Source organism: Terrapene carolina, unplaced genomic scaffold (genome assembly GCF_002925995.2).
Source record: "Terrapene carolina triunguis isolate 2854851 unplaced genomic scaffold, T_m_triunguis-2.0 Scaffold88, whole genome shotgun sequence".
Taxonomy (NCBI): Eukaryota; Metazoa; Chordata; order Testudines; family Emydidae; genus Terrapene; species Terrapene triunguis.
In genome coordinates, this window is record NW_020664439.1 from 44,166,642 (window position 1) to 44,194,628 (window position 27,987).

The 27,987-nt window shown below is 46.4% G+C and overlaps 1 protein-coding gene across 7 annotated transcripts in view; it reads right to left on the reverse strand.

The window, feature by feature from the left end:
- The window catches only part of AP2M1 (adaptor related protein complex 2 subunit mu 1), a 45,947-nt gene that overhangs the window by 5,895 nt on the left and 12,065 nt on the right, over positions 1-27,987 (reverse strand). For 4 of the 7 annotated variants that reach the window (XM_024214287.2, XM_024214284.2, XM_024214286.2 and 1 more), the window contains 7 exons: positions 18,224-18,336; positions 11,738-11,743; positions 9,623-9,888; positions 7,877-7,959; positions 2,509-2,514; positions 1,399-1,534; positions 1,118-1,259 (listed from right to left, as the gene is read on the reverse strand). In XM_024214287.2, the coding sequence (XP_024070055.1) occupies positions 1,118-1,259; positions 1,399-1,534; positions 2,509-2,514; positions 7,877-7,959; positions 9,623-9,888; positions 11,738-11,743; positions 18,224-18,297 (713 nt within the window). In that variant the 5' untranslated portion in view covers positions 18,298-18,336. The remainder of the gene's footprint in view (positions 1-1,117; positions 1,260-1,398; positions 1,535-2,508; positions 2,515-7,876; positions 7,960-9,622; positions 9,889-11,737; positions 11,744-18,223; positions 18,337-27,987) is intronic. The other 3 variants (XM_024214288.2, XM_024214290.2, XM_024214291.2) reach the window with 3 other exon arrangements.

Consider the following 27,987-nt stretch of genomic DNA (forward strand, 5'->3'; position numbering starts at 1 on the left):
TGGCTTGTACTGAAGGGGAAGCAGGTAGCAGCTCAGTCACAGGAACCATCAGGAGAAGTGTCAGAAGTTGGAGTCACATGCACAAGTCACGCAAAAGCAAGAGACAGGGATGGGGAGCGGAGTGTGCGCACACAGCAAAAGCAGATTATCTACCTTCCCAATTCACTGGGGTCAGCAGAAAACAAGAGAAAAATGTAACAAATGGTTAGTGGGAGGACGGAGCCGCTCAGTGCTGTCGGCAGCCCCCGCCTGAGTCAGCACTCTAGTCCCGAGCAGGGAGGCTGGAGAGAGCACAAGCCTCTCTATACAGCACGAGAGCAAGGGAACTGACTGAGCATGGGGCAACAACAACTAAGCCCACAAGGTTCACCAGGGAGGAGCCTCCAGCTCCCGCATCACCTGCTCTTTGCTCGACCCTGCCCAGAGACATTTAACACCAAGTGATGAACAGGAAGTTTAGTCTAACTGGCCATTCTAATCAGGGCTCAAAGGTCATCTGCAACATTAGTCATGGAAAGGGAGATTAGCCTGTGCTCCCTCCTTCATGCTACGTGAGGGGTGTAGTGCTAGTGATCATGTAGCATTGGCCAGAACAGGCTGCTTGTACTCTGTATTATGTACTCTGGAAGGAAGCAGCTCCCCAGGGGATCCCTGCAGGTGACAACTGTAGGGAGGAAGTGGAGGAATCAAAGCCTCCCCCAGACCGCCAACTCCACACTGGCATGTCTGAGTGAAGAGCCACTAGAGTAGTTGGTTCCCTCTGCAGCCAAGTAGGGCACAGCCATGACTGGACCTAGAGGATCCCAGCTACTCTCTTTCTGATCTCACTGCCTTGTGTAGAATAATGGCACCAAAGCTTCTGTGCAACTAGCACCAGATTGGCCCTGGGTCCTGGAAACAGAATATTCTCAAGCCAGCAAAATTCTCTACGCTGCTGCCTTCAGGCCAGCTTTCCCTTTTTAACCTTCAGAGCAACAAGTGTCAATGCAATATATTCAAAGACATCCAATGATCCAGTTCTCAAGGAGATGATGGAAGATCTCACAGCAGTTTTTGATCTGGTAGACAGAACTGATAAGTCCCTGGCTCCTAAGGAATCCTGCCCTAACATTCTTACCTTTTCCCTGTTTCATCCGCAGTCCCTTTGCCCTGTTTCTCAATGACGATCTTGTCATTCATGCCAAACTTGCACTCTGGCATTCCACTCAGATAGCTCTTCATCACCACCCTGCCAGAGACGTGGGCACTGAGAACCTGACCTGGGTGGAGAAGAGCACAGGCTGAAGCAGCACCAGGAGGGTAGACTGCTACCTACAGAATCCCCACTCCTGCCCCCTGGGAAGATTGCAGATTCCAGGCCTATCCACTGTGACAAAAGCCGGCTTCCCTTCCACTTACCCTGTGGTGACATTAACAGATTCACACTCTCTAGCACATCCAGGAAAAGCTCATTCCGACGGTACTTGATCCCTTCACGTCTCCAGCCAATCTGACCAGTCACCTGGCTGGTAATCTGCGATTGTTCTTCTTTAGTCTGAAGAAGAGGGAAGAGGATAGTTCTTAAAAAACCCAAGATTAAGCATTAAGACTGAATCCAGAATAGTAGTTTACAGCTGAATATAGAGTAAGTTGCTTGCAGTGCAAGACACAATCGGCCATGTTGCCTTGATCTGGGCTGCCATCATGATACTCGGTTGGGTATCAATAGCCAAGTTAGAGTGCAGTGTCCATAAGAAGGGTTCCCTTGTTCTGGGAAGGGACTGATTATTCTCACACTCATCTGGCGCTAGTCTCTGACATAAGGAAGCAAGGATAGGTCTCTTTCCATTAGGTCAGGTGGAGCATAGTTAGCCCAAGGGTTAAGTACAGGGAAATTAGACCTAGAATGCAGTTCAGGTTTTACTGAGCCATGATAGCTGACAGCAAACCCTGGGCTAGCCAAGAATAATGCCACCAGACCAATGTAACAAGACATGAGTTTGACACGCTTGGTACTGAATTTTAGACTTGTCAGGCCAGGATCAGACCTGTTTCCAATGGCTAGCAAGAGAAGAATATTCAAGTTGGGGACAGCCATTCCATGTCAAGTTACACACACACACACACACACACATTGGGTCAGTATAACAGCTGCTGCTCCTCTTGGATCTAATCCCACTAACTCAGCTGCGCCACTAAGGCCTGGTCTACACTAACCCCCCCATTTCGGACTAAGGTACGCAAATTCAGCTACGTTAATAACGTAGCTGAATTCGAAGTACCTTAGTCCGAACTTACCGCGGTCCAGACGCGGCAGGAAGGCTCCCCCGTCGATGCTGCGTACTCCGCTCGCCGAGCTGGAGTACCAGCGTCGACGGCAAGCACTTCCGGGATCGATTTATCGCGTCTTAACCAGACGCGATAAATCGAACTCAGAAAACCGATTGCTTACATCCAGACCCGGATGTAAGTGAAGACGTACCCTTAGAGCATTAAGGATTTGCTGGGCCGTACAGCAGGTTTGCCTACCTGGTGCTATAGGCAGATCCAGTCAGACGCAGAGTGAGAGGAAGCAGATGTATAGCAGCAAGGGTTGTGCACACAGAGTTAACAGGCAAGCAGGTCAGTAGCAGGAAAGGGGAGGAAGAGGAAAAAGAGGCAGGTTAGGTTCAGGGCTACCTCAGGAGGGGAACACAGTAGGTTAGCTTGTCACTATCTGGGCAGCTAACAAGCACAAACAAGTTGAAGGCTTTCCTGTAAGGTCAGGCTAGGGACTGAAGGGACTACTTCCCTACATGACCCATCAAGGCACCACTGAACAGGGGCAAGGCAGGAGCCTGCAGTCTGCTCAGCAGGGCAGGCACAGTGGAGAACACGTGGGTGAGCACCAGGCCTTGTATAGCAAGACACGCCCTTGCACTGGGTCTAGACTCTGCACTCCCCCAGTCTAAGTCATTGGCACTTGCCATGCCCCAGCACAACCACAAAGGGGATATTAGCATGAAGCAGGAGGTACTCTGCATCCACTGTTATGGGACTGTGTCTCTCAGACATTAGGTTTCATTTTCACCATTAGACCTCATTTTAATCCTGGTTCTTCCAGGAAAATGGCTATGTTTTGGGCAACATCAGCCTTTTGTCTCACATGTCCTGTGGCTGTAGCCACAAGGGGGCAGTGTGGGAACTCCGTATTTTAAACCAAGCACATGAACAGCAGGGAATTGGGTTCTAATGCAAGGTTCCTCATTAACTACGTTACAAATATCTCCAGTTTTGTGCTCATGCTGCCATTAGACTATTGCCTTCCTGTTCAAAAACAAGATACTAGCTCAGGATCTGCAGGGCACTGTCCATACAGCACTTTGCTGAATACCTTGCAGGGTATCCCATGGTCTCTCACCCACCTCACTGGCCACCTCCTTATATATGTAGCCTTCAATCTTTTGAATATTTTTGCCAAACTATTGCTTCAATTTTAGGCATAGTGGCAGGAATGGGGAGGCTTGAGCAGACATGAATCCCCAGGGCTCCAGTTTCTGTGACACGGACACCTGGTCATGTGCACAAGCCTCCAATTTCTGTAATGGCACAAGTCAGTGGAACATTTACTGGTTATCAGATGCAAGTCATGGTTGATCATGTCGTCAGAGCCACTTCACAGGATGCTGTCACAAATGGGAAAGCCAGTGGGGTGTATGGCTCAAGCTCAGCCCAACTGGATGAATGTTGCTTTGAGGTGAGTAACTGCTCAAGCCACTTTGTTGGGCTGTTTTTGTCCAGCAGCCAGATGAGGACAGAGCCCAACTGCTTCTACTGAATGGAGCTAGAGAGGTGGTGGACCTCAACTGTTCAAAGGTATTTGGCTCTGCTGAGGCAGCCCCACAGCTACTGTATTCACTAAATCCTCGGAATATTATGGTGTTGCAGGATTCTGTTTTGAACACGCAGCTACGGAGACAGGCCCAGCAAGTCATCTCCTGTGGGTGCATGTGGAGTGCTAATCAGCATGTGCCCTTGGCTCTGGAATGCAAAGAGGCTTCCAATTCAGAGTGGGGATTACCAGGCATTTTGTAGCTATAGAATTTCTATAGCTGCAGAATGTCCAGAACTTTGCTAATAAGTGAGAAGTAAGGGAGATGCTGATGGACGGGAATTGCAGTAGAAAGTTCCCATAGGGCACATTTTTTGAGTTGGGGGGAAGGGGAGGGAGAAAGTGTGGAGTGTGATTTTTTCCTAGAATTAGTTCCTATTTATAATAGAGGGTACAGAGATGGCAAACTGGCCTCCCTTTTTCTGCCCAGGAGCAGGGCCATTAGGAAAAAAGATTTCAAAAGCTGAGTTTAGTTTCTCATGAAAGGGAAGATGAGCCAAGCTATAGTGCAAACTTCTTCCAAGGCAGATCAATGCAATCTGTACCATGCTGTGTTCTAGTGCCGGGTCTCCCTAGAAGACAGACTACCCCTTATGTGGGTACACAATATTGACCGGAAGGGACACACTGATATCAGTCATGATCTCCAGAGTGACACGACACCCTTTCCAGCACCCCCTGGGAGCTGCTTTGAGAAGCTATAAAGCAATAGCTGGTCAGAACTACCATTTCCAGGATACATTTGTATCCAGTTGTTACCAGCCCTTCCAAGAAGGCAATGTGCATTTTGGACAGTTTAAGACCTTCCTGTGGATGTGGTAAGGGGTCAATGTGTTAAAGGCAGGGCCATCCCTAGGCATACACAGAATACGCAGCTGATTAGGGCACCATGAAATCTGGGGCATCTAACTGCCCCAAATTTATTGTTCCCTAGGCAGCTGCGTGCTGCATACGCGGCAGCACCAGCTCTGGCGCCCAGCCCTATCCCCCGTCCGGCCCGCCCCACGGGCTGCGCCCACTGCAAGGGGAAAGGCTGTCCCTAGAGGTGTGGGGCCCGGGACAACTCCCTCTGCCCTGCCTCAGCCTTCCCCCCTGCTCCACCCCTGGCCTGCCCCCATTCCACCTCTTCCCCCCAAGCCTCTTCCCCCAGTGACCCCACACTCACTGGCAGCAGCAGGAAGTGGAGCAACCAGCCCGCTCCACTCTGCCAGCTCCCAGTCGCATTGCTCCGCTTCCCGCTGCCGATGAGTGCATGGGGGCGGTCCTTCCCCCTCCCCTGAGTGACACGGCTGGAGCCAGGTCGCTCCACTTCCCACCACCGGTGAGTGCGGGGGGACCCTTTCCCCCAAGTCCCCTCCCCCAAAGTGGCCTCCCACAACTCCTGCCTCCCTGGCCCCGCAGGCCTTGAACGCAGCCCAGACCCTCTGCGTGTGGGGGGGGTGGGGAGGAGGAGCAGGTGCTTGGGCTGCGTAGGGCATCATAATTGGCAGGGACGGCCCTGGTCAAGGAAGCAGAGTTCAAACCTAATTTGGAAAGTGTCATAAGTCAGGCTAACTGGAACTGAAGGATGCTTAGGGCAGGTCTACACTTACTTCCTGGTCTGGCCGTAAGCAATCGATCTTCTGGGATCGATTTATCGCGTCTTGTCTAGACGCAATAAATCGATCCCGGAAGTGCTCGCCGTCGACGCCGGTACTCCAGCTTGGCAAGAGGAGTACGCTGCATCGACGGGGGAGCCTGCCTGCCGCGTCTGGACCCGCGGTAAGTTCGAACTAAGGTACTTCGTACTTTGCGTACCTTAGTTCGAAGTAGGGGGTTAGTGTGGACCGGGCCATAGAGTAGTCTTTTCCACACTGCAGCTAGATTGAGACCTAAAATGTCTTTGCACAAACAGGGCAGGCAAGCCACCTAGCACTGCCCTGTGTACATGCTTTTGCAGGTTTAGTCTCAATGGTTATATGCAGTTAAAGTCCTTGGCTTTAACAGAAGTCTGGTTCCAAGCAAAATTTGCTTTCTTCGATAGAAGACGCAGAGTGCATGATGGTGGGAACAATAAAGCCCTGGAAATATGGTAGGACTCTCAAGCAGAACAATCTGAGGGCCTTGTAGGTACAATGCCAGACGCAGACTGTACCTGCTCTTGTTCTTAATACGAAGGTGAAGCCCACTGACAGAATCCCAGCATGCAAAGCAGAACTATTATTTGGATCAAGATGGACCATAGTCTAAACTACTCTGTAATACAGAGGTAACAGCATAGTTGGGGCTTTGGCCAGCTGTTGAATGAGCTCGGTATAATGGTGATGGAGCCTGAGCTGTATGTGGCAGCTTATTGCCTAACAGCATGAAGATTTGCTAAAAACAGGAATGAAGAGCAGTGTTTAAAACAATATATGAAGGAAGGAAGTGACGGAGCTGGTTAGTTTTAAGTGTTCCTAGGAACTGGAGCTGACTCAGCCAGTTTGGGCACTGACTGCCCTGCGGGTCAGATTGCAGCAGGCTGGAGTGATCAGAAGGGGGTAAGGTGAGGAGGGAGGAAGCCTGGAAGAGCAGCCTTTCCAGAGCCTTCACATCTGGCCCTGACACTTCCTGCTGGAGTACAAGTCAGCAGTTTGTGCAAGAGGGAATGTGGGCGGGGCTCTAGGCTGGCCAAGGGTGAGGCCACTGCTGTTGGATTCCTGGTTTAAAAAAAAGCAGTTACTGGGGAAGTTAGTGCAGGGAGCTGGACTGCAGCCCTGGAGAAACTCACCAGGCTTAGGACTTCAGACCCCTCACCTCTTCTTCCAACTCTGCCTATGCAGAGCAGGTGAGGAGAAGTGAGATTCTCCACTCTGAACTGCATGGCTTTTGCCTACATTAGATGGAGTGTATCGTTGGTCTGCTCTGGGGACGGCCATTCGGAACCTGAGCTGAAGGACTGCTGTGCCTCCAGCAATTCCACAGGGTCCAACATGAACTGCAACTGCACTAGAGGCAGAATTCTTTCACCCCACTTGGCCCTTCTGCCTCATGGCCAACTCCTACTCCATGGCAGGTAGATTTCACGAACAGCTCTGTGGAGTTGAGTGCATCAGTAAGATCTCGCCCCAGAAAACAAGCAATGCCTGCCCAAGAGAATTCAAACAAGCCCAATTCTGAGTTCTATTTCAGGTTGTGCCGCCCAAAAGCACTGAACAGCAAAGGGTTACACCCTCCTTCATGAGGCTTAAGCTTCCCTCCTTTAACACCCAGCCCTCCTTTTTGGGCACATGAAGGATCTTCTATTATCTAGTGATACCACTGTTTTTTCCCCTACCTACCTAGATTTAAGCTCTTTGGGACAAACACTGCATGGTGTCTGTACACTGCCTAGCACAGTGGAAACCTAACTTCATTTTGGGGGTTTTAGGTACTACCATTATACAAAAGCTAAATAAAGTAGCATCTAAATCTGAGTGGGCAAGGCCATGTAACTAAGAACAAGGGAGATTAACAGCAAGACTCATCAGGCTGCAAAAAGGGTCACCCAGGTGAAGGTGAGAGCCCCATGGCTTGAGACACTGAGAACTGGAGAGTAGACTAGAGGAGTCAGAGCCATCCTGCTCTAGCAGAGGGATATGAACAAGTTCTCTCCCTAATCGGGCTATGTCTGTGACTTACCCAGATACATATTTATCTCCACCTGCCAGCCTCGTTGTCAGTTGGTGCAATGAAATCAAACTATTGAACATTTGCAAGTAAAGGAGTGATCAGAGCTGCCCCAGCTCAGACCCTGCCCTCGTGGGAGAGAAACAAAGAGATAGAGCAAGTGCATCATAAACACAGAGTGAGACACTGCTCAGGTTCTCTCCTTCCCTCAATCTATCCAGCGTCCTTTACCACGCTCAAGACCATGACCAGCTCAGATCCCATGGTCAAAGTTTGTGTAGTTTAGATAGATTCCCTCCCCCAAGAGATTGAGACCCCTACACTTCCTTAAACAGATTTTTATACCAAGATAGACCAGGGACAGGACAGAGCTACTAGATCCCGAATCCCCCTCATTACCTGGCTCTTGATGCCTTGCTGAGTGATGAAGGTTTTCAGAGCCCCTGTCTCAGAGTTCTGAGGATAGCCAAAGTCCAGGATTTCTACAGAAGGGTAAAGAATAATCAGCTCAATGAACCCACAAGACAGGACAGTTGCAGGGTGTAAGTCACTTCCAACACCAGCAGCCCCCAGCACTAAACATTCCTAGAGGGAGAAAGGACTGGCGCATGGATGCCCGCCTCCCCTCCACAGAACCTGGAGCCTCTGGAGCAGGGCAGACATGACCAGCCCAAGACTCGCACCAGAATGCTCCTCTGCAGCAGAGACACAGCCCTGCTGGACTAACGGCCGTGACTGTATGGGGGAAATCGTATTTTCAAGCCAGTTTGGGGGCAAGGGAGAGTTTGTTCATCTGAAAGTGGGGAGCTCACTAGCTCTCACGGGGCTGTACTTCAGGGTCTAAATACCAGCAAGACAAGACAGACATCCAGGGGACACTGAAGAGGGTCTATCCACAGAGATCCAAGGGACAGTGAAGAGGGTCTATCCAACAGCAGAATAATCTATCTTTGCAGCATTTTCTTTAGGTTTTGATTTTCGCATGAAGATGTAATAAAAATCAAAACCTAAAAAAATAACAGCAGAGTAGTGACACCACAGTGCGAGCCAGCAGGGGAGAGAAACAGCCGTTCGCTACAGAGAAAGAAGTGCACTTGGCCCCTCCAGGGGAGAGCGGGCCACCTACACAAAATCCAGCGGGGATGGCAAACCTGTAATGTGAATATAACATGACACTGCACATGCAGGAACTGTTACCACTCTGCTAGGAGAGGGCAGGCTTTGAGCACCAAAGGCAGAGCCTGCCATGTAAGAGAAATGGCAATAAATTACAGCTCTCTAGCTTCTCCTCCACCCCCATCAAGAGGGACCTGTAGAAAGTTTATCACGCACTAACTGTGACCTTTGGGCAGGCTACTGAATACTAGTCCACCCACACTTGTTTCATTCTTTTGATTTCGAGTCTGGAGGAAGATGGAGCTCAGTTTTAGGAAACAGCTGACACTGGCTATCAAGAGAGTCAAGGCATTAGAAATAATTCTCTTTGTATTAGTGTTAGGCAAGATGAGGACCCAGAATCAGCCCAAGTGCAGGTCTTTAGCCTCCACGGACCCAAGCAGGTTTTTGTTGTTGTTTTTTAAATACGCTGAGCATCAAAAAAAGTTTTAATGAGCATCCAAAGAGGTACCAGTAATAGCCAGATAGAAGAAAGTGCAGTTCAGAGCTGCTTCCAATGGCATATTATTGCACTCTCTCCCCAGTGAGAGGAGAGGGCTGAGGTGTTAGAGCAAGTCCGGGGAGCTAACACCAAGTAAGGAACAGGGCAAACAGCCCACATGGCATGGCCACCAGCTCTTGATTAGATTCAATGATGGTTGCTGAAGCAGTGATTTGCTTCACTTTCTCTACGTTACGCCATCCTCATCACCATGATAGCATAGGTAATCTCACTATTGAAATGAGGAGCAGCTAACAAGTGTAAGTGTTTGAGAATGGGGGAAGCTCCATCGTCCTACACTTGAGAGCACTGGAAAGCAGAATGCAGTGGAACGTTAAAGCAGAGCTAGAAGCTGTATGGCCCTGCCCCATACAAACTACACAAAGATACTCTGAGAGCCAACACTGGGATGGCGGTAAGCTATGTCTGACTAGATCCTGGGAACTAACTGGGTGTCTCAAGCAGGGGTCATAAGGGAAACTCCTCACCATCCAGCAGCTCATAGATCAGCACAAAGTTGTTCTTGATGTTCTCCTCGCTGATCTTCCCGAAGTAGGCAGTCATCACGTCGCACATCTTGTAGAGGAATTCGAAGACCATGGCAGCATTGACATTCTGCTTGGTGACTGCAGCCAGCCAGATGTTGGAACGCTTGACATGGAAGAAACTGGTGCGGGCAATGTTGGTGACAGGTGAACGCACCTGCTGCCGTGCGTGGATGACATTGACACGGAAGGCGTCCACTGCATTCCGCCTAGAGGATTGTCACAAGAGGCGGAAAAACAGAATTAAACTCCATATGCACTCTGCGGGTTTGGCTACAGTTTCTGACCAGCTGCCTAATGTCTACATTTGTTACGCTACAGCTCTGTGCACCTGGCCCTTATCAGGAAGGGTGTTTGGGACGTTATAGCTAATGGGGTCTAACGGAGTTCAGGAACAGAGTTAAGAGATGTTAAATCCTGCAATAGACTATGTGAAGGGGACAAGGAAAGAATCTACTGGACCTCTAAGAAGCTTTGGATTAAGGCTCAATGTCAATTCCCATCTGCCTCCAGATGGAAATTTCTCAACTGGCCTAACAAGAGGCTTCCTCTCAATTCACCTTGCTAGTGCTCCCTCATTGACTAGCACTGTCAGAGGCCAAAAGGCATGGCAGGCTGTGGCCTAGTTAGAGAGAAACCCAATTCTGACTAAATACACAACAGCCCGGTACTTCCTATTCTCCACCTCTTAAAGCTTCACAGCAGCCTGGATTCTACACCTGCTGCCCCCCACAACTTGCTTGATGTTTAGGTTGACTACAACCCCTTCTGCATGGAAGGAACTGCTGTCATATCACATGCCATTGTGAAAATCCATCATATCCTACTAGATTCACTTGCCTGATATAAGGAGGCAGGCGGGGTCAGGAATGGGATTGTTCCCAGATCTGCTTCATCGCTGAACACAGCAAGCATTAATGAGGACGCTCAAACCAGTAGGTGAAGTGTAGAATTTAGAGCCTATTTTACTTGTTTCCAGTTTACACTGCTACTCCTTATTATGCTATATTCAACTATAGAACAGCAGAGTGGTTTGACTGATGGTTTTTAGAATTCCAATGGTGCAACATGCTAATGGAAATGCACTAGTGTATTTGCATAGTGCAGGCAGGTGCTGTGCAAGCTTCCCCTATGTAGCTCTGCCATTTCCCTTAATGGCAACATGATGCACTACCATTCTGGTCCTCTGCCTTAAAACCCACTACACAGTTGACAATTTATGTGCACTAGACCGAGTCCTTACAGTACAAATGTCTTTACTTTTGAGAGATGTGGAATTTAAACCTAGAACTAAACTCCAGAGGCTGGCTCTTCAACCGTCTGCATTATGTAGCAGGAAGGTTTTGGATCCTGATCACTGCATAGTTACCAGACTGTACTCCCATAATTAAGTTGAAAGTCCGTTAAGACTAGGAATCCAGGGAGTGAGTCAGGAGGCTTTTTACACTCTTTTCTTGATGCAAGCCTGAGAACTACAGTCTGTACACCAAAGAATGAGCTAGGAGCCATACAATAGTCCTTCAATACCTCTGCTCTGGGACTGACCCTATGATATAGAACAGGGTTTCTCAAACTGGTCTGTGGACCCCTGGTGGTCCACGAGGGTACTCCAAGGGATAGGAGAGTCATGTCCAGAGCCACTGGCCCTGCTGATCAACTCCTCCTCCTCCCTCCAAGTGCCTTCTGCATGCTGCGGAACAGCTGTTCAGTGGCGTGCAGGAGGCGCTGGGAGGGAGGAGGAGAAGGAGGAAAGAGGTGGGGAAGAGGTGGGGCAGGGGTAGTTTAGTTTTTGTCTTCAAGATGCAGACAGGCTGATAAGAATTACTTCTCATCCTGAAGAGTTTAAGTTCCTCAGTAATACTGAAGTGTTACCCAATAAACCCTGCAATGAACGATAATGCTCCAGGATTGGGCTAAATCCTTCCCCACTAACTAATTCTAGCCCCAAGCGTCATGGACTGGTCCAAGACAGAGAGGAAGCCTCAAATGAAAGAAACCTTTTAGCACATCAATTCCCCACTTCGTAGGGCCAGTCATGGCCTGCCACGCATCTCTTACCTATTGCTACAGCAGCCAATGAGATGGGATGGACAGAAATGGCGCCAGCGAAGAAAGGAGGAGTGACAGCAACAAGAGAAAGGGTTAGAAACACACACAAGGCACAATGAATTCAAAGAGATAAGGAGTGACCAACAGCACCCCCTCCCCATTTCCAGGCACAAGTGGCGAAGGAGGTACTTCATGGAAAGTCACAAGCTGTGACAGCAGTGAAGCCATTGCAGACAGAAACTTAACATGCAGTGGTCACTCAGCAGTTGTCTGTGCCAACAGATTTCTGTGCTGTTTAGTTGCAGCTCTAATTGGGTGTTTAGTCGGAGCCATACCCAAGTCGCTATCAGTATTACCCAATTTGCACTCTTATGAGCAGTTTATTACAAATATAATGGCAGACACCAAGAATGAAGAAGCCTCAAAGTGTCAGACTGCATCTAAAGGAGAAGCCTGCTTAGAGTTTAGATTTCCCCTACCAGCAGATATCAGGAGTGATATTACTGATCTGACTGAGACACCATTCTCTCCTAAAAGGCTATTGTTTTGGCTGAAGCATCTTAGGCTTGGTCCAACCACAGGGAATTATAGAAAGTCAGGTACAATCAGAGCATGAAGGAGAGATGGCACTTCCAGAAGATTCAGATGCTGCACTTTGTCGTCAGCTTGGCACAACTTAAGAACAAGTGTGATAACCACAAAGCACAAGAGCAATATTAATGGAGTCTGGTTTGAACCAAATGCTCAAGAATTAGAGGATGCATGCAATTTGCCATTTAATAGCACATTCCTACCAGGGGTCTATATGGAGATCACATGTTTAAACGCAGGTAGGATTACTTCAGGAGTTAACCATACAAATAAAAACAGTGCTTGAAGGTTACAGTGAACCCTTCCGTGGTATCCTGAATTAAATGCACTGTGCTTTTGTTTTGATATGGAGTTTAAGAAAGGTAATGACTATTTATGCATGCATCTAGTTACATTGCATTGGCAGATGCACTACATGCATTTATTTCAAGCCATTCTTTCGGAGAGAAGTTGCAAGCAAACAAATCTCAAGTTTGATTGCTATACAGAAGTGCCAGGAAATTCAAAGCAATGGTTACTTAACTGCCACTCTGCTCACTGGACACTAAAGTTACCATACGCAGTTTAAGATTCTACATATGCACAAGGGGAAAGGGTTCTAGGTACTGTAGACCCATGGCTTTGAGTTTCTCTCCCAGCGTGTAGGTTTCAAGTTTCCATAGAGTTTGGCAGGAGTGAAGGGCCAAACAAGAGCCAAGGAGTCAGAAGCCCTAATTTCTCAGAGTTCACGTAAGGCATAAGCTGCAGCGCAAGTCTTCCCAATCCCATCCCCATCCAGTCTCAATCCTCTCCCTCCAAAGACAGACATCCTGTCAGTGGGTCTCAGCTCTGGCACTGAAAGACGAACATGCAGGGAATGAGCTATCTACCAACAAGGGCATCAGCAGTGATAGTTTGTGGCATGCATACCTCCCCTCTATGCACAAGAGTGCATGACACTCATGTTGACTTTTGCATTTACATCACTGTTCGGCTAAGATGGTTTGGAAACAAGAGCCCACAGGCTCCAGGAGAGTCACAATATAGCCATTTAGGATACCAAATTGATCCAGCAATGCTTTAGCAACAAGATTGGAGCATTTCATACCCAGACTCCACTTAGGACACTGGACAACAGTATTTTTTATTTCCTTTGGAATACTTAGAAGCTGGATAGTATTCCATTCTCTTCTGCCCTTTAAACATATCATTAGAGACAGGCCAGCAACAGCTTAAAGCAGACATGGCTTTGCTATTTCCTGGTTTGGACATCAGCATTAAGCTCTCCTTACTCACTACACAGTACATCAGAAATGACACTAATTTAATTGCTCACTTCCATCACAAGTTTTTAGAACGCACAGGACACTCCCTACCAAGTTACAACTATTTATAAAAATAGCATATGTGAGCCATTAGCCAACTCTGTACCAGGTTCCAGACACCGACAGAAGAAATCCCCAATAATTCTTTGGGCACTTTAAGAGCTAGGTGAAGTTCCTGCTGAAAGATTAATTGATCTTTACCAGTTTTAGAGGTTAAAAGATAAGTGAAACTGAAGCAGTTTTGCAGAGCTGCAAATTGTGAGAAACCCTTCACTCAGGAAGCCTTTCACCGAAGTTTATACCAGGGGTTGGCAACCTTTCAGAAGTGGTGTGCCGAGTCTTCATTTATTCACTCTAATTTAAGGTTTCGCATGCCAGTAATACATTAACATTTTTAGTAGGTCTCTTTCTGTATGTCTATAATATATAACTAAACTATTGTTGTATGTAAAGTAAATAAGGTTTTTGAAGTGTTTAAGAAGCTTCATTTAAAATTAAATTAAAATGCAGAGCCCCCTGGACCGGTGGCCAGGACACAGGCAGTGTGCGTGCCACCTTTGGCACGCATGCCATAGGTTGCCTACCCCTGGTTTATACTGTACCCTTGGAAAGAGGTGCTGAAGGCAAAAGTACTCACTTCACTCAGCCACATTAGCAGCTTGAGCATATGTACAGGCCCAGGCTTGGCCAACCCACTTTATAATCTCCTCAGTACCAAGCAGTTGTAGTAATTTTATAGACATACTTTTATAGTTCCTTCCAGACAAGACATTTAACATGGGCCTCAATTCCCTTATTTGTTAGAGGAGGAAAGTTACTGAAAGCAAAATCCAGATACAGTATTGTGATCCCCACAGCCCGGTAGAGGTAGGAGTTCTCCTTCAGTAAAAGGAGGTTAAATGGGCCCAGACTGGCTAGTCAACTTGCTTAGCAAGGCAGAGGTCACGTTTCTCAACCCAGGGGTCAGGATGAATGCGTCAAAGGGTCATGCAGAGAGCTGCAGACTGAGCCCACGCCGTGCTTACCCTGCAGTGGCAGCTCTGGTCCCACAGGGCTGGCTAGGCTCCACTCCTTGTTCTAGGAGTTGCAACCTGGTGCATGGGGTGCTGCTCAGGTTTGGCCCAGCTGCCCCTCCATCATGAGTTAAGAGCCAATATTGTATATCATGGGTAACAAATACTTAAGCCAGATTTTTTTTTGTTGCACTAAAGCTATTTACTAGGTCATGACAGGCCATCACGGTTTACAAATGGGTCCCGAGTCCCAAGAGGTTGCGAACTGCTGAATGAGGTACAGGACTGGGAGCAAAGGCCAAGGCTCCAGTACTGCCACCTGTTCTGCCAGCAGCTTTTTCCAGTCACAAGGGTGACTTTTCATGCAAAAAAGATCACATGCCTCACTGCATATTAGGCTCTGAAAGACTGACATGCTGGGGGTGCAAAACAAAGGGAACTGCAAGTTATAGTTCACCCAGCTACGGCCTTATGCAAGCCAGTGTTTCAATGGATGCTATTCAGATAAAGCTAGGGTGACCAGATGTCCCAATTTTATAAGGACAGTCCCGATTTTTGGGTCTCTCTTATATAGGCTCCTATTACCTCCCACCCCCATCCCGATTTTTCACACTTGCTGTCTGGTCACCCTAGATAAACCATCCTTAAGTGGTGTCATTTTTAGAGACATTAGAATCAACTTTTAGCTCTACCAGGCTGCAGAATTCATACCCTTAACTGAATTCTTATGAGACTTTACATGTTGATATTTGCAGGAAAGGAGAGAATTGCATACTTGTTTCTCCACTACACATTCTGCATTAGTGTAGGTGTGTGTCTCAATACCCAGCAGATATCACAAAATCTTCAGAGGGCTGCTTATTTTTGGGTGTTAGAATATTCTGAAACATTCATGCAGATGCATTGTCTCCCGGGCCATCGCATGAGCAAGAGGGAGAGAAGCTATTACAAGCTCTCCCATTTAGCACTTGGGAGTACTGAAAGGTAGCCTATAAAGCAAAATTGGGTTCTGCGCCCTTTTCTTCTTTGTTATGCATAATGAAAGCCTGAAAGATTCTCCTTTCTAAAGGACAAATTCATGTTTTGCCTACCCTGGGAAAGGCAACTGGAGAATTAGTTAAGTTAGAACATACAAGAGTGAAAGATGAGCAATTGAAGGTAAGGGACTGTTTAGAACCTGTTCCCCCTGCTTAACAGCTGACTCCAAGACATAATGCACACTTGGGACAAGAATGTGTATTAGACATTTGTTATTCAGCATAAAATAAGTACATCCCAAGTGATACATAGAGTCATCCTCTAGAACACTCAGGAGATATCAAGTTTTATATATTGATATTTTGAAGTTTAAAAAAAAAAAAATCAAGAAAACTTACAGGCTGTCATACATCATAAGCAGCAGAGTGAGCCCAAACCCAGTTTAATTTTAAATTCTTCACAGACCTCAGAAGTCTTAACACCAGGTATTAGTAAGAAAACTGCTCAAGACAGTCTAAGGAGGACAGAAGACTGAAGCTTGAAGAGCTTACCTCCTGCCTAGCCCTGGCCAACATCACCTTCGCTATTCGCTTCTACACAAGATGCACTTTCTGCAGAGAAAGCTGGCTCACGGGTCACTTAATCTGCTCATTGTAGTTTTTCAGCCAGTCAGGGAAGAGAGTCAGAAGGGGACACATGACTACATTGCGTGGAATTTTCAACACTGTCAAGTGATGCTCTGTGGGATAGCTGCCCAGAGTGCACCACTCCGAATACTGCTGCAAGTGCCGCAAGTGTGAACACGCTATTGCGCAGGCAGCTGACTGTGAATACACAACAGTGGTTTCCCTTCAGCGCTCTGAGCGGCAATGTAACTGCCGGCAAAGAAACTCTGCCAGTGTAGACATTCCCTAAAAAGTCTGACAGACTAAGGATGCATTTTAAACTTATCAGTTAAATAAGCTTCCTTGTATTGTTGTGTTAAATAGCTACTTCCCCTTCCACCTTTCCATGAACATGGTCAGTCACCACCACTCTATTCCAGTCCAGGGATAAAAGATAAACTTTATTATGAGGCAAACAAGTCCACTACACAACCCAGCTCCAAAATGAGGCATTCTTCAGTCTGCAGCAGCCTAAATAAAGGTCCCTGGGAAGCGAAGATCTGCTCTGAAAAAGAGATTAAGAATAGCAGTGGGGTTCCACATCAAGGTGGACTCTGCTTATTGCACAATCACGCTCCCTTCTCTCATCTGAAAGTTCTGGGTTCTTCTGCACCACCAGTAGTAGAGATTCTACAGGCCCAGTTAGACCTTCAAAAACACCTGGGCAGTTCTACTGCCTTCAGAAGATTTGAACAGTCATAATTGATTTGATTATGTGATTCCAATCTGTTGATACTGGACATTAGAGGCAAGAGTTTCACTATATAAAAAGGTGCCTTGCACAATCATTTTTTTAGGAAAAAGCCGCACTTGAGAGTTGGATTGCTAACTCTATTGGCATGCTTCTGTCTGGTTCCCATATCAGGAGGCACTAGCAGACACCTTATTTCTGTTGAGCACTGCTAGATCTTTGGATCCTTGACTTGATAAATATAGAGGTCAGAGACCGATCATCAGGGAAGCACCAGCTGATAGATGTGCCAGCTAAAGCAAGTTTCAAATCTATTCTAGGGGTTGCCTAAATTCAACTGGTGTTGTCTTTATGATAACCAGTGGATATCACAGGCTTGATCCAAGCTGTAAGAATGAATTGCATGCTGAGCCCTGTAGACCAGTGGTTCTCAATCTTACCCAACTTACGTACCCCTTTCAGGTTTTGTCTTGTGTACCCCAGGTTTCACCTCAAACTATTAGCTTACAAAATCAGACATAAATACAAAAAAGTGTCACAGCACAGTTACTGAAAGATTGCTTCCTTTCTCATTTTGTCTGTATGAAATTTTAGTCTGTAGTGACTTCGCTAGTGCTTTTTATGTAACCTGTTGTAAAACTAGGCAAATATCTAGAGGAGTTGATGTACCACTGGAATACCTCTGCATACCCCCAGGGGTACGTGTATCCCTGGTTGAGAACCACTGCTGTAGACTACCTCTTTTATACAAGTCAGATGTAATCTTCAGGCTCCTGGGACATGGGCAAACTTTGCCCAACGGCTTTGTGGCGATATCCAAGTTTGGAAACGTACCCACTATTTCTCCCCATGCTTGCGGGGAAGACTAGCACGTGTGCCCTAGGCCTGGTATGTGGTATACACTCAAATGCCATTTTACCACTCCTGCTTTAACTGCAAATCTACCAGCTTTGCTGTAAGTATCAAGTTAGGAAGTATCTCCTTACAGAGGTTCTTAGCAAGAGAAGCCGAGAAACCCAGCCTTACTAGCAGGGTATACTTTATCATCACCTGAAGGACACCAATATTCAGAAACAGATCTAGAGTATGTCAAAAAATCCTGCTCGTTAAGTTAATGTAGTTAAGAACTAGTCTCACATGCATGCACAGCTAATGCAGAGGAAGCAGCTCTGGAATGTTGTCTTCACAGTGAGTGGGACTAGAGTGCAGAGACCAAGGATGCAGAGGCTTTAAGCTGGAGCCAAGTTACTTACCCAATGTCATCACGGTAGACACGAGAGATTAGAACCTCTCCTTTGTGATTATAAATGAACAAGCCTCCGATCATGATGGAACCTTAGTCTTCTCTTTCCATATTGCATAAGACCTGAGAAGACAGAGGGAGCATTAGGCTTTTTGTATGGCAATAAGTGGTGTAACTTTACAGTATTAGAGACTTTTCACAGCACTAAATTCTATCAGCTGGGAGATGAGCACAAATGACTCATGTATGTAGTCAGTCACTGTAAAAGGTGAGAGTTCTGACAGGTTTGTATTAAGGTACTAAATCCCTACATGAAGTTACAGGCTTGAATATATGGGATACTATATCACCATAAAGATTCTGCCAATTAGAGCCAAGTGGAAACTTTACACAAGTTCTGATGTGGCTTCTCAGTCAGTTTACCAGGTTATGAACGAAGTACCAATTATTCAGGAAAGCGAACACTGATCTGTCACTCTGATTTAGTTGGGAATTGGTCCTGCTATGAGCAGGGGGTTGGACTAGATGACCTCCTGAGGTCCCTTCCAACCCTGATAGTCTATGATTCTACGAAACGCAAGCTTTGTGGCTCAGTCACTCTGGACCTGTGCATATGCCCTTGCTGGCAGTGCCACGGCAATAAGCTATCTTGAACTGCTGTCCTACAAAGGTCAAAAGGGCATTGGTCCAGGATTCTTACATCCTGAGATCCAAAAAGTTTGAGGTGGTTAAGAAAAAAAAAAAAAAAGTATATTATCTGGGAACTCCAAGACTACTTTACTTACTCATGATTTTCACCCCAAGCAGACCCTTTTCCTGATCCTCAATGCAGTGATAGCCAACAGTAGAGTTTATTCATTCTGAAGTTTACCTATGGGTGCACATTTTGTAACCTGAGTAAGCTAAAATCTAAGAGATGAACTTCCTAGTTAAGGTATTAATGGCACAGAATTACCTGTACTGTTAAAGCTCCTTGCTGCTGACATGATACTACTTGGTATTGCATTAAATTTTGGTGAAGCTCTGAGGATTTTGCCTCTTACAATCACATTATGCTTGGAGCTCTAGGCGTAGCAACTGCATAAACTGACAGGTTTCAAAGCGGTAGCCGTGTTAGTTTGTATCAGCAAAAAGAACCAAGTGGGTTTTAGCCCATGAAAACTTATGCCCAAATAAATTTGTTAGTCTAAGGTGCCACAAGTACTCCTCGTTCTTTTTGCATAAACTGAGGATATTCGAGCTATTTAGCTTGAGTTGACAATTTAAGATGCTCTTTTTAAATAAGAAAGTCTGTTGCCCAAGGGTTTCAAAGGAACCTTAGAAGTATGACCACCAAGTGTAAGGCAGCAGTATCTGCCCATTTTCAGAAACAGCCACAGCCTGAAACAATAACTCAGACCTGATCTACACTTAAATTAGAACAATCTAGCCATGTCATTCAGGGCTGTGAAACATTGTGCCCTGAGCTCTGTAATTAGGTCAACCTAACTGTAGGTGTGGCTAGGTCAATAGAAGAATTCTGTAGACCTAGCTACCACCTCAGAGATAGATTGACTATATCAACGAAAAAATCCCTTCCGTTGATGTACTAAGTGTCTACACTACAGTGGCACAGCTGCAGCAGGGTAGCAGTGCTGAGGTAGTGTAGACATGTGTAGACCTGAGAAGGATATATTGCACCATTTGTCTCAACTAAGGGCTTGGCTACAGTTGCAAGTTAGAGCGCATTAAAGCAGCCCCGGGCGCCCTAGCTCACTACCCATCCACACTGGCAAGGCACGTAAAGCGCTCTGACTCCAGGGCTAGAGCGCTCCTGGTACTCCACCTCGGCGAGAAGATTAACACTTGGTGCGCACTGGCTGAAACACCCAGGCGTCAGTGTGAACGAGGTGTTGCATTACTGCGCTCTGATCAGCCTCCAGAAATGTCCCATAATCCCCTTAAATCAAGTGGCCACTCTTGTCATTGTTTTGGAATCACTGCAGGCATGCAGATATGCCCTTTGAAAGCTCTGTTTCTGACCGACAGCATGCTTATCTGCTCCCAGACAAAGCAACCATTACTGTGGAATGCTGTATGTGAGAGAAAGAGGCGGGGGCGTCGTCTGTTGCTGTCTGAACTTACGAGACAGCACGCTGACATGCTCTCAGCCCCCCAAAACCCACTCTCTCGCCCCCCACATACACACAACACTCCCTGTCACACTCGACCCCACCCCCCTCATTTGAAAAGCACATTGCAGCCACTTGCATGCTGGGATAGCTAGCACAATGCACTGCTCTCTTTGGCCATTGCAAGAGCTGCTAATGTGGCCACACCAGTGCACTTGCAGCTGTCAGTGTGGACAGACTGCAGCGCAATCCCTACTGTGCTCTATGAAGGCTGGTTTAACTCTCAGCGCTCTACATCTGTAAGTGTAGCCATGCCCTAAGTGTTTACCCTTAAGTATAATGAAATAATGTTTATTCTGAAGTCTGATGAAACCTTGACTGACTAGCTAATTAACTGCTGATCAATTTAGCCAGAGCAAGCTAGTTCTAAGGCTGACCAGGGTTGCTGGAATGAAGAGTGCTGCCACACCCCCCCACCTTTTCACTCAAATTTAGAGTGATTTCTGCACCTTCTTAAAGGGAGAGTTAGAAATATACTCCCCTCCCCCCAAATACTAATTCATAGATTCCGAGGCCAGAAGAGACCACTGTGATCATCTGGTTTGACTTCCTGTGCAACAAGCCATAACATTTCCCACCAAAAAATTCTTGAAGCATCTCTTAAAAAATAAAATCAAATCCAGTCTTGGTTTAAAAATTGCATTGATGGAGAATCCACCACAATCCTTGTAAGTTGTTCCAGTGATTAATTACTCTGACTGTTAAAAAATTACACCTTAAGAGTCTAAATTTGCCTAGCATTGATTTCCAGCCACTGGCTGCATTGTATCTTTCCCTGCTAGACTGAAGAGACTATTAAATATTTGTTCCCCATGTAAGTACTTGACTGATCAAGTCACCCCTTAACCTTCTTTGTTAAGAAATAGATTCAAGGAGCTCTATCACTATAAATCATGTTTTCTAATCCTTGAATTATTCTTATGGCTCTTCTCAGACACCTCTCCAATTTATCAACAATCTTCTTGAATTGTTGACACCAGAATTGAATATTGGACACAATATTCCAGCAGCAGTTGCACCAATACCAAATACTGAGGTAAAAATCTACTCCTACTTGAGATTCCCCGTTTATGCAACCAAGAATTGCATTAACCCTTTTGGCCACAATGCTGCACTGTATAGGGTGACCAGATGTCCCGATTTTATAGGGACAGTCCCGATTTTTGGGTCTTTTTCTTATATAGGCTCCTATTACAGACAGTATTTGGTCCTGCCATGAGGGCAGGGGACTGGACTCTATGACCTCTCGAGGTTCCTTCCAGTCCTAGAATCTATGAATCACCCCCCACCCCGTCCCGATTTTTCACACTTGCTGTCTGGTCACCCTAGCACTGTAGCTCATGGTTAGCTGTTTATCCACCACAACAAAGTTTTTTTTACCCCCAGTCACTGTTTCCCAGGATAGAGTTCTCCATCCTGTAAGTATGGCCTACATTCTTCGTTCCTAAACATTTACACTTAGCCTATTAAAATAGATTGTTTGCTTGCACACCGTTTGCCAAGTGATCCAGATCACTGTGTATTAGTGACTGGTCCTCTGTTATTTGCCGCTTCTTTAGTTGGTGTCATCTGGGACCTTTATCAGTGATATTTTTGTGTTTTCTTCCAGGTCATTGGTTAAAACATTAAATAGCACAAGACCAAAAACCGATCCCTAAAGGGCCCCTAACAAAAAAAACAAACAAAACACCCACTCGATTCCCTGTTCCGTTATATTTTGAGATCGATCATCCATCTTTTAAGACATTTAATCTGTCATGTTAATTTTATATTATTCTAGAGTTTTGTTTTTAAATCAAAATGTTGTGTGGTACCAAGTCAAAACACCTTATAGAATTCCAAGTATTACATCACACTATTAGTTTTATCAACAAAACCTGCAATTTCATCAAAAAAGATGACGTTATTGCGGCAAGATCTGTTTTCAATAAACCTATACTGATTGGCTTTAATTCTTGAACTAAGATCAACAACCTCCTATATGCCACAAACAAAACACAACTGCTAAACAGTCAAAGGTGCCAAGAGTCCCAACCTCCTGAAGGAGGTTAAGGCCAGAGTGTATGCCCACTGTGACTGTTTTGGGATGCAGTTACATGTCAAATCAATGTACTACTGATTTTTTTAAAAGTTGAAGTCAGCACAGGAATTTAGCTTAATACCCTTAGTGTGAATGGTATGTCTTCACTACCAATGTTAAAGTGCCACCGCGGCAGCGCTTCAACGTGGCTGTGTAGTCATGGCACCAGCGCTAGGAGAGAGCTCCCCCAGCACTGTAAAAAAGCCCACCCCCAAAAGGAGAGTAGCTCCCAGCGCAGCTGTGCTCCTAGCACTGGTGCACTGTCTTCACTGGCACTTTACAGCACTGAAACTTGCACTGCTCAGGGGGGTGTTTTTCACACCACTGAGCGTTGCAGCGCTGTAAAGTGCCAGTGTAGACAAGGCCTTAGACTGCTATGCTGACTTGATTAGCATGGGAGCTTGTACTGCAGAATGTGTCACCAGTGCATAATTTAGCTTTAATGTGCTACAAAGGACCTGGGGCCTTGACTACACCCTGTCATTGTTACAGAGACAATAATGTGTTAATGCCAAATGCAGGGCAGCACCAAGTATGGTGACTCTTTTAGGGCAAGTCTTCACTGGCAATGTTAAAGCGCTGCCGCTTGCGTAGTCGTGGCATAGCACTGGGACAGAGCTCTCCCAGCGCTCTTAAAAAGAAAAAACACCACCCCAAACTTGCAGCGCTCAGGGGGATGTTTTTTCACACCCCTGAGTGAGCAAGTTTTAGCACTGTAAAGTGCTAGTGTCGACAAGCCCTTAGACACTCTCCCAGTAGAGATATTCATATCCCTCCACTTCAGCAGAATGCAGGGCACATGCTTGCCTGTCGCTACAGACAAGTGCTGGGCCCAGTATAACATCTAGTATTTCTAGAGAGGAATAAAGAGTTCCATTGTATTCATTGAGTTTCAAAGCATTATTTTATTGGAGTTTGTTCCTCTTGACTCAGATCTCTCTCATTTCAGATAAGGGAATGAGATAAGGGAAATGTCACTCTGAACTGACTTGTTAATGGTTTACTGCAGAAAAGCCCACTGCCATACAGCGCTATAGATACTGCATTATGTTGTGCTGTTTTTACAAGGAATGGTCTGTCTTCCTATGTCTGTACAAAACCTAACATGCATTGAATGCTATAATAGTACCTGTTGACTGCGTACACTGAATAGGTATAGAAATCCAATGACCCATATCTATGGCTCTTTAATCACATTAGTAATAAATAAAAATAAATAAATAAATTAATGGAGATATCCTATCTCCTAGAACTGGAAGGGACCTTGAAAGGTCATTGAGTCCAGCCCCCTGCCTTCACTAGCAGGACCAAGTACTGATTTTGCCCCAGATCCTTAAGTGGCCCCCTCAAGGATTGAACTCACAACCCTGGGTTTAGCAGGCCAATGCTCAAACCACTGAGCTATCCCTCCCCAACCTCATCCCAATTCACAAACCTAATGAAGTGTCCTAAAGTGCAAAAACAACATTACTAAAGCTTCATAGGAAACGAAGAGCATAAGAAGGACCATTGATCTAACCCAGTATGGCCAATCTAGTCCAGTATCCTGTCTTCCACAGTGGCCAATGTCAGACACTTCAAAGGGAAAGAACAGAGCAGGGCAGTTATCGAGTGATCCATCCCCAGTCATACAGTCCCACCATCTGGCAGTAAGAGTCTCAGGGACACCCAGAGAATGGGATTGCATCCTGACCATTTTGACTAATAGCCGTTGATGGACCTATCATTCATGAACTTTAGTTCTTTTTTGAACCCTGTTATAGTTCTGGCTTTCACAACATCCCCTGGCAATGAGTTCCACAGGTTGACTTTGCATTGTGTGAAGTAGTACTTCCTTTTACTTGTATTAAACCGGTCTATCAATGTCATTGGTTCTTGTGTTACATGAAAGGATAAATAATCCTTCCTTATTCACTTTCTCCATACCATTCATGATTTTAGAGACCTTTATCATGTCCCTCTCCCCTTAGTCATCTCTTTTCCAAGTTGAACAGTCCCAGGTTTTTTCATCTATCATATGGAAGCTGTTCCATACCCCTAATCATTTTGTTGCCCTTCTCTGTACCTTTTCCAATTCTAATATATTTTTTGAGATGGGGCAACCAAGACTGCACACAGTATTTGAGTTGTGGGTGTACCACAGATTTATAATGTGGCATTATGATATTTACTGTCTTATTATCTATCCCTTTCCTAATGGTTCCTAACACTGTTAGCTTTTTTGACAGCTGCTGTAGATTGAGTGGATGTTTTCAGAGAACTATCTGCAATGAGTCCAAGATCTCGATCTTCATTTTGTAAGGATACTTGGGATTATTTTTTTCCCCAATGTGCATTACTTTGCATTTATCAACATGGAATTTCATTTGCCATTTTGTTGCCCAGTCACCCAGTTTTTGTGAGATCCCTTTGTAACTCTTCACACACTGCTTTAGACTTAATATCTTGAGTGATTTAGTATCATCTGCAAATTTTGCCACTTCACCGTTTACCTCTTTTTCCAGATCATTTATATATGCTGAACAGCACTGGTCCCAGTACAGATCCCTGAGGGTCCCAGCTATTTACTTCTCTCCATTGTGAAAACTGACCATTTATTCCTACTCTTTGTTTCTAGTCTTTTAACTGGTTATGAGAAGACCTTCCCTCTTATTCCACAACTGCTTCAAGTCATGGCATCTTGGATACCACTAAGCTAAGACTGGATTAACACTAGGCCAATACAGATACTATACCAGCAAAATTTATATTGGAGAGGAATGCAACTTTTTATACTGCCAAAAACCCTTGTGTATCGAGGCAGTTCTACTGAAGTAAAAGTGTGTTGGCTGGCATAGCTTATTTTGCTCGAAAACAGGTATAAAGATATACTGGCAAAAGCACTTTTGCTGCTATAAGCTGCATCCATGAGTAAACTCTTTCTAGAATAGGCTAGGTTTAAGACTACCACTGGAAACCCAACTGCTGATTACAAATGTCATCTATCAGCTTTTACCCACTACATTTACCTCTAACAGAAAGAGCTACTCTACAGCACCTCACACGCAACTACATGCTTCTCCCTCACCACACACCAGAAACAATGCAATCTAAGATCCCAGACAGATTTGATGCCATCAGGAAAACTAAGAGTGGTGCAGAACTGCACTTCTGTATTGTAAGTACAGTACCTACAAAGCCAAACCCACGTACTGCAGAATTCTACTACCTACACTACAGACACAATAAGTTAAAGATGTCTAGCTGCAAGCGATGGCCTTCTTCATCCTTATCAAAGCCTCCACTTTGCAATCAAGGTACAATAGTGCACAGAATGGAAGTTCAGCAAGAGAGTTAGATAACTTTGGCAACCCTAGACTCTACTCTGCACTTGCTGGTGAGACTTCAAGTTTCTAAACTATTTGTTCTTTGAGAAAAGTGATCAAAGGTTTTTCCCTCCACAAAACAGCCAAGATCAGCTATTTACCAGTGAATCCTCATGTGTGCTTAATGGCTTCATAGCCACTAAGAGGTTACCAGACTGAGGACAGCTTTTATCTATCAACAGACAGCTGCTTTAACACAGATCCAGTTTCTGCAATGCAATTGTTTGCCCTCTTCATTCAATTAGCTCATTCAAGTCATAGTATCTATTCTAACAGATGCTCTTGTGGCTTAGTCCATTGAGTAGTACTGCAAAGGTGATAGCACACAGGACCTTCCCAAGCAGTCACAAGAATGTCAATATGCAAATATTTCACAGTTCTACACTGTTAACCAATGGCCACATGCTGGTCTTCCCACCCATCCCAAATAAGTAAATGATAGCAAGAGGCAACAAATTGAAGGAGATAATGAACTAGATCATAGGTGTGCGCATGGGGTGTGCCGGGTGTGCCCAGGCATACCCTAATACAGGGGTGGGCAAATGGCTCCACTCCCCAGTGCGGCAAGCCGCGGGGTCCCCGTTCCCAGGCCGGAGCGCCGGGCCAAGCGCAGCAAGCTGCTGGCCCCTCCCCCACCTTCCCCCCTCCCCTAGGGGCATGCCACTGTGCGTGCAGCGCTCTGGGGGCCGGGGCTGCATACTCCCGCGGGGCAGCGTTTGGCTCCGCAGTGGAGGCAGACATGTTCCCCCCTCCCCTGGAGCTGTGACGCCGCGCGCAGCGCTCTGGGTGCCGGGGCTCCGCGGGGAGTCAGACACACTCCCCCCTCCCCTGGAGCTATGCCGCTGCGCGCAGCGCTCTAGGGGCCGGGGCTGCGCACTCCCGCGGGACAGTGTTTGGCTCCACGGGGAGGCTAGGAGCCTCATCTCACGGTAAGGGGTCCGGGGCCAGGGGGGTTGGATAAGGGGTGGGAGCAGTCAGGGGACAGGGTGCAGGATCCCGGGTGGCGGTGGTGATTAGGGGCGGGGGGAGGTTGGGTGGGGCATGGGAGTCCTGGTGTCTGTCAGGGTGGGAGATGGATAGGGGTCAGGGCAGGCAGGGGACAGGGAGCAAGGAGGGTCCTGGGGGGGTCCTCTGGAGGGGGTGGTCAGGGGACAAGGAGCTGGGCGGGTTGGATGAGTCAGGAGTTCGGAGGGGGCTGTCAGGAGGCAGGGGTGTGGAGAGGGGTTGGGGGAGGTAGGGAGCAGGGAGTTGTATGGGTCGGGAGTTCTGGGGGGTCCTGTCAGGGGGTGGGGAGCAGTTGAATAGGCGTGGGAGTCCCGGGGGTCTGTCTGGCGGCGGGGGTGTGGATAAGGGTTGAGGCAGTCAGGAGACAGGTAGGGTCCTAGGGGGGCAGTCAGGGGACAAGGAGCAGGGAGGCTTAGATAGGGGGTGGAGTCCTGGGGGGCAGTTAGGGTCAGGGGGCGGGAAGTAGGAAGGAGTGGATGGGGGCGGGGCTAGGGCAGGGGCGGGGCTCCCTGGGTGTACACCCTAATGAAATGGGCTGCGCACGCCTATGAACTAGATGTATGTGATGTTCCTAGAACACACCAAGAAAAGAAGCTGACCTACTCTGTCCCCTGCTTACCACGAGGAGATCAGAAACAGAGGGGTCTAGAGATGACAAGATTTCCATGGAGAGAGATTAAAAAAAATAATCAATCCATAAGTGGAAGAACGTACAAGATAGCAAATGGTACTGAGTCATGTATTATCTATGCTCAAAGCAATATTCAAATTCAAAAAGCTAACACATTTAGAAAGAGGAAACATTTACTCAACGCAATTTTAGCCTGGGGAACTAACTGCTACATGGTCGCATGCAGGAGAAAAGTTGGGCAGGTTTTTAGAAGGATTAGGCATTCTTATGGGGCAAATGACTGACATTATGACTAGGAATAAAATGTAACACATCATGCTGAAAGGAATTAGCTATTAAGAAATTTTCCCTGTGGGCACGCTATTTTTATATACTTTTCTACTCTGTCACTTGATGCTTCAGGGGATGCAAGTAACCCCAAAGATTATTGGACTCAATGGGTTAGTCTGATCTGGTATGGAAGTTACTTGTTTATAAAAGCATGGGTTTAAAAGCTAGCAGGGCTCGGATAGTGATACAGTG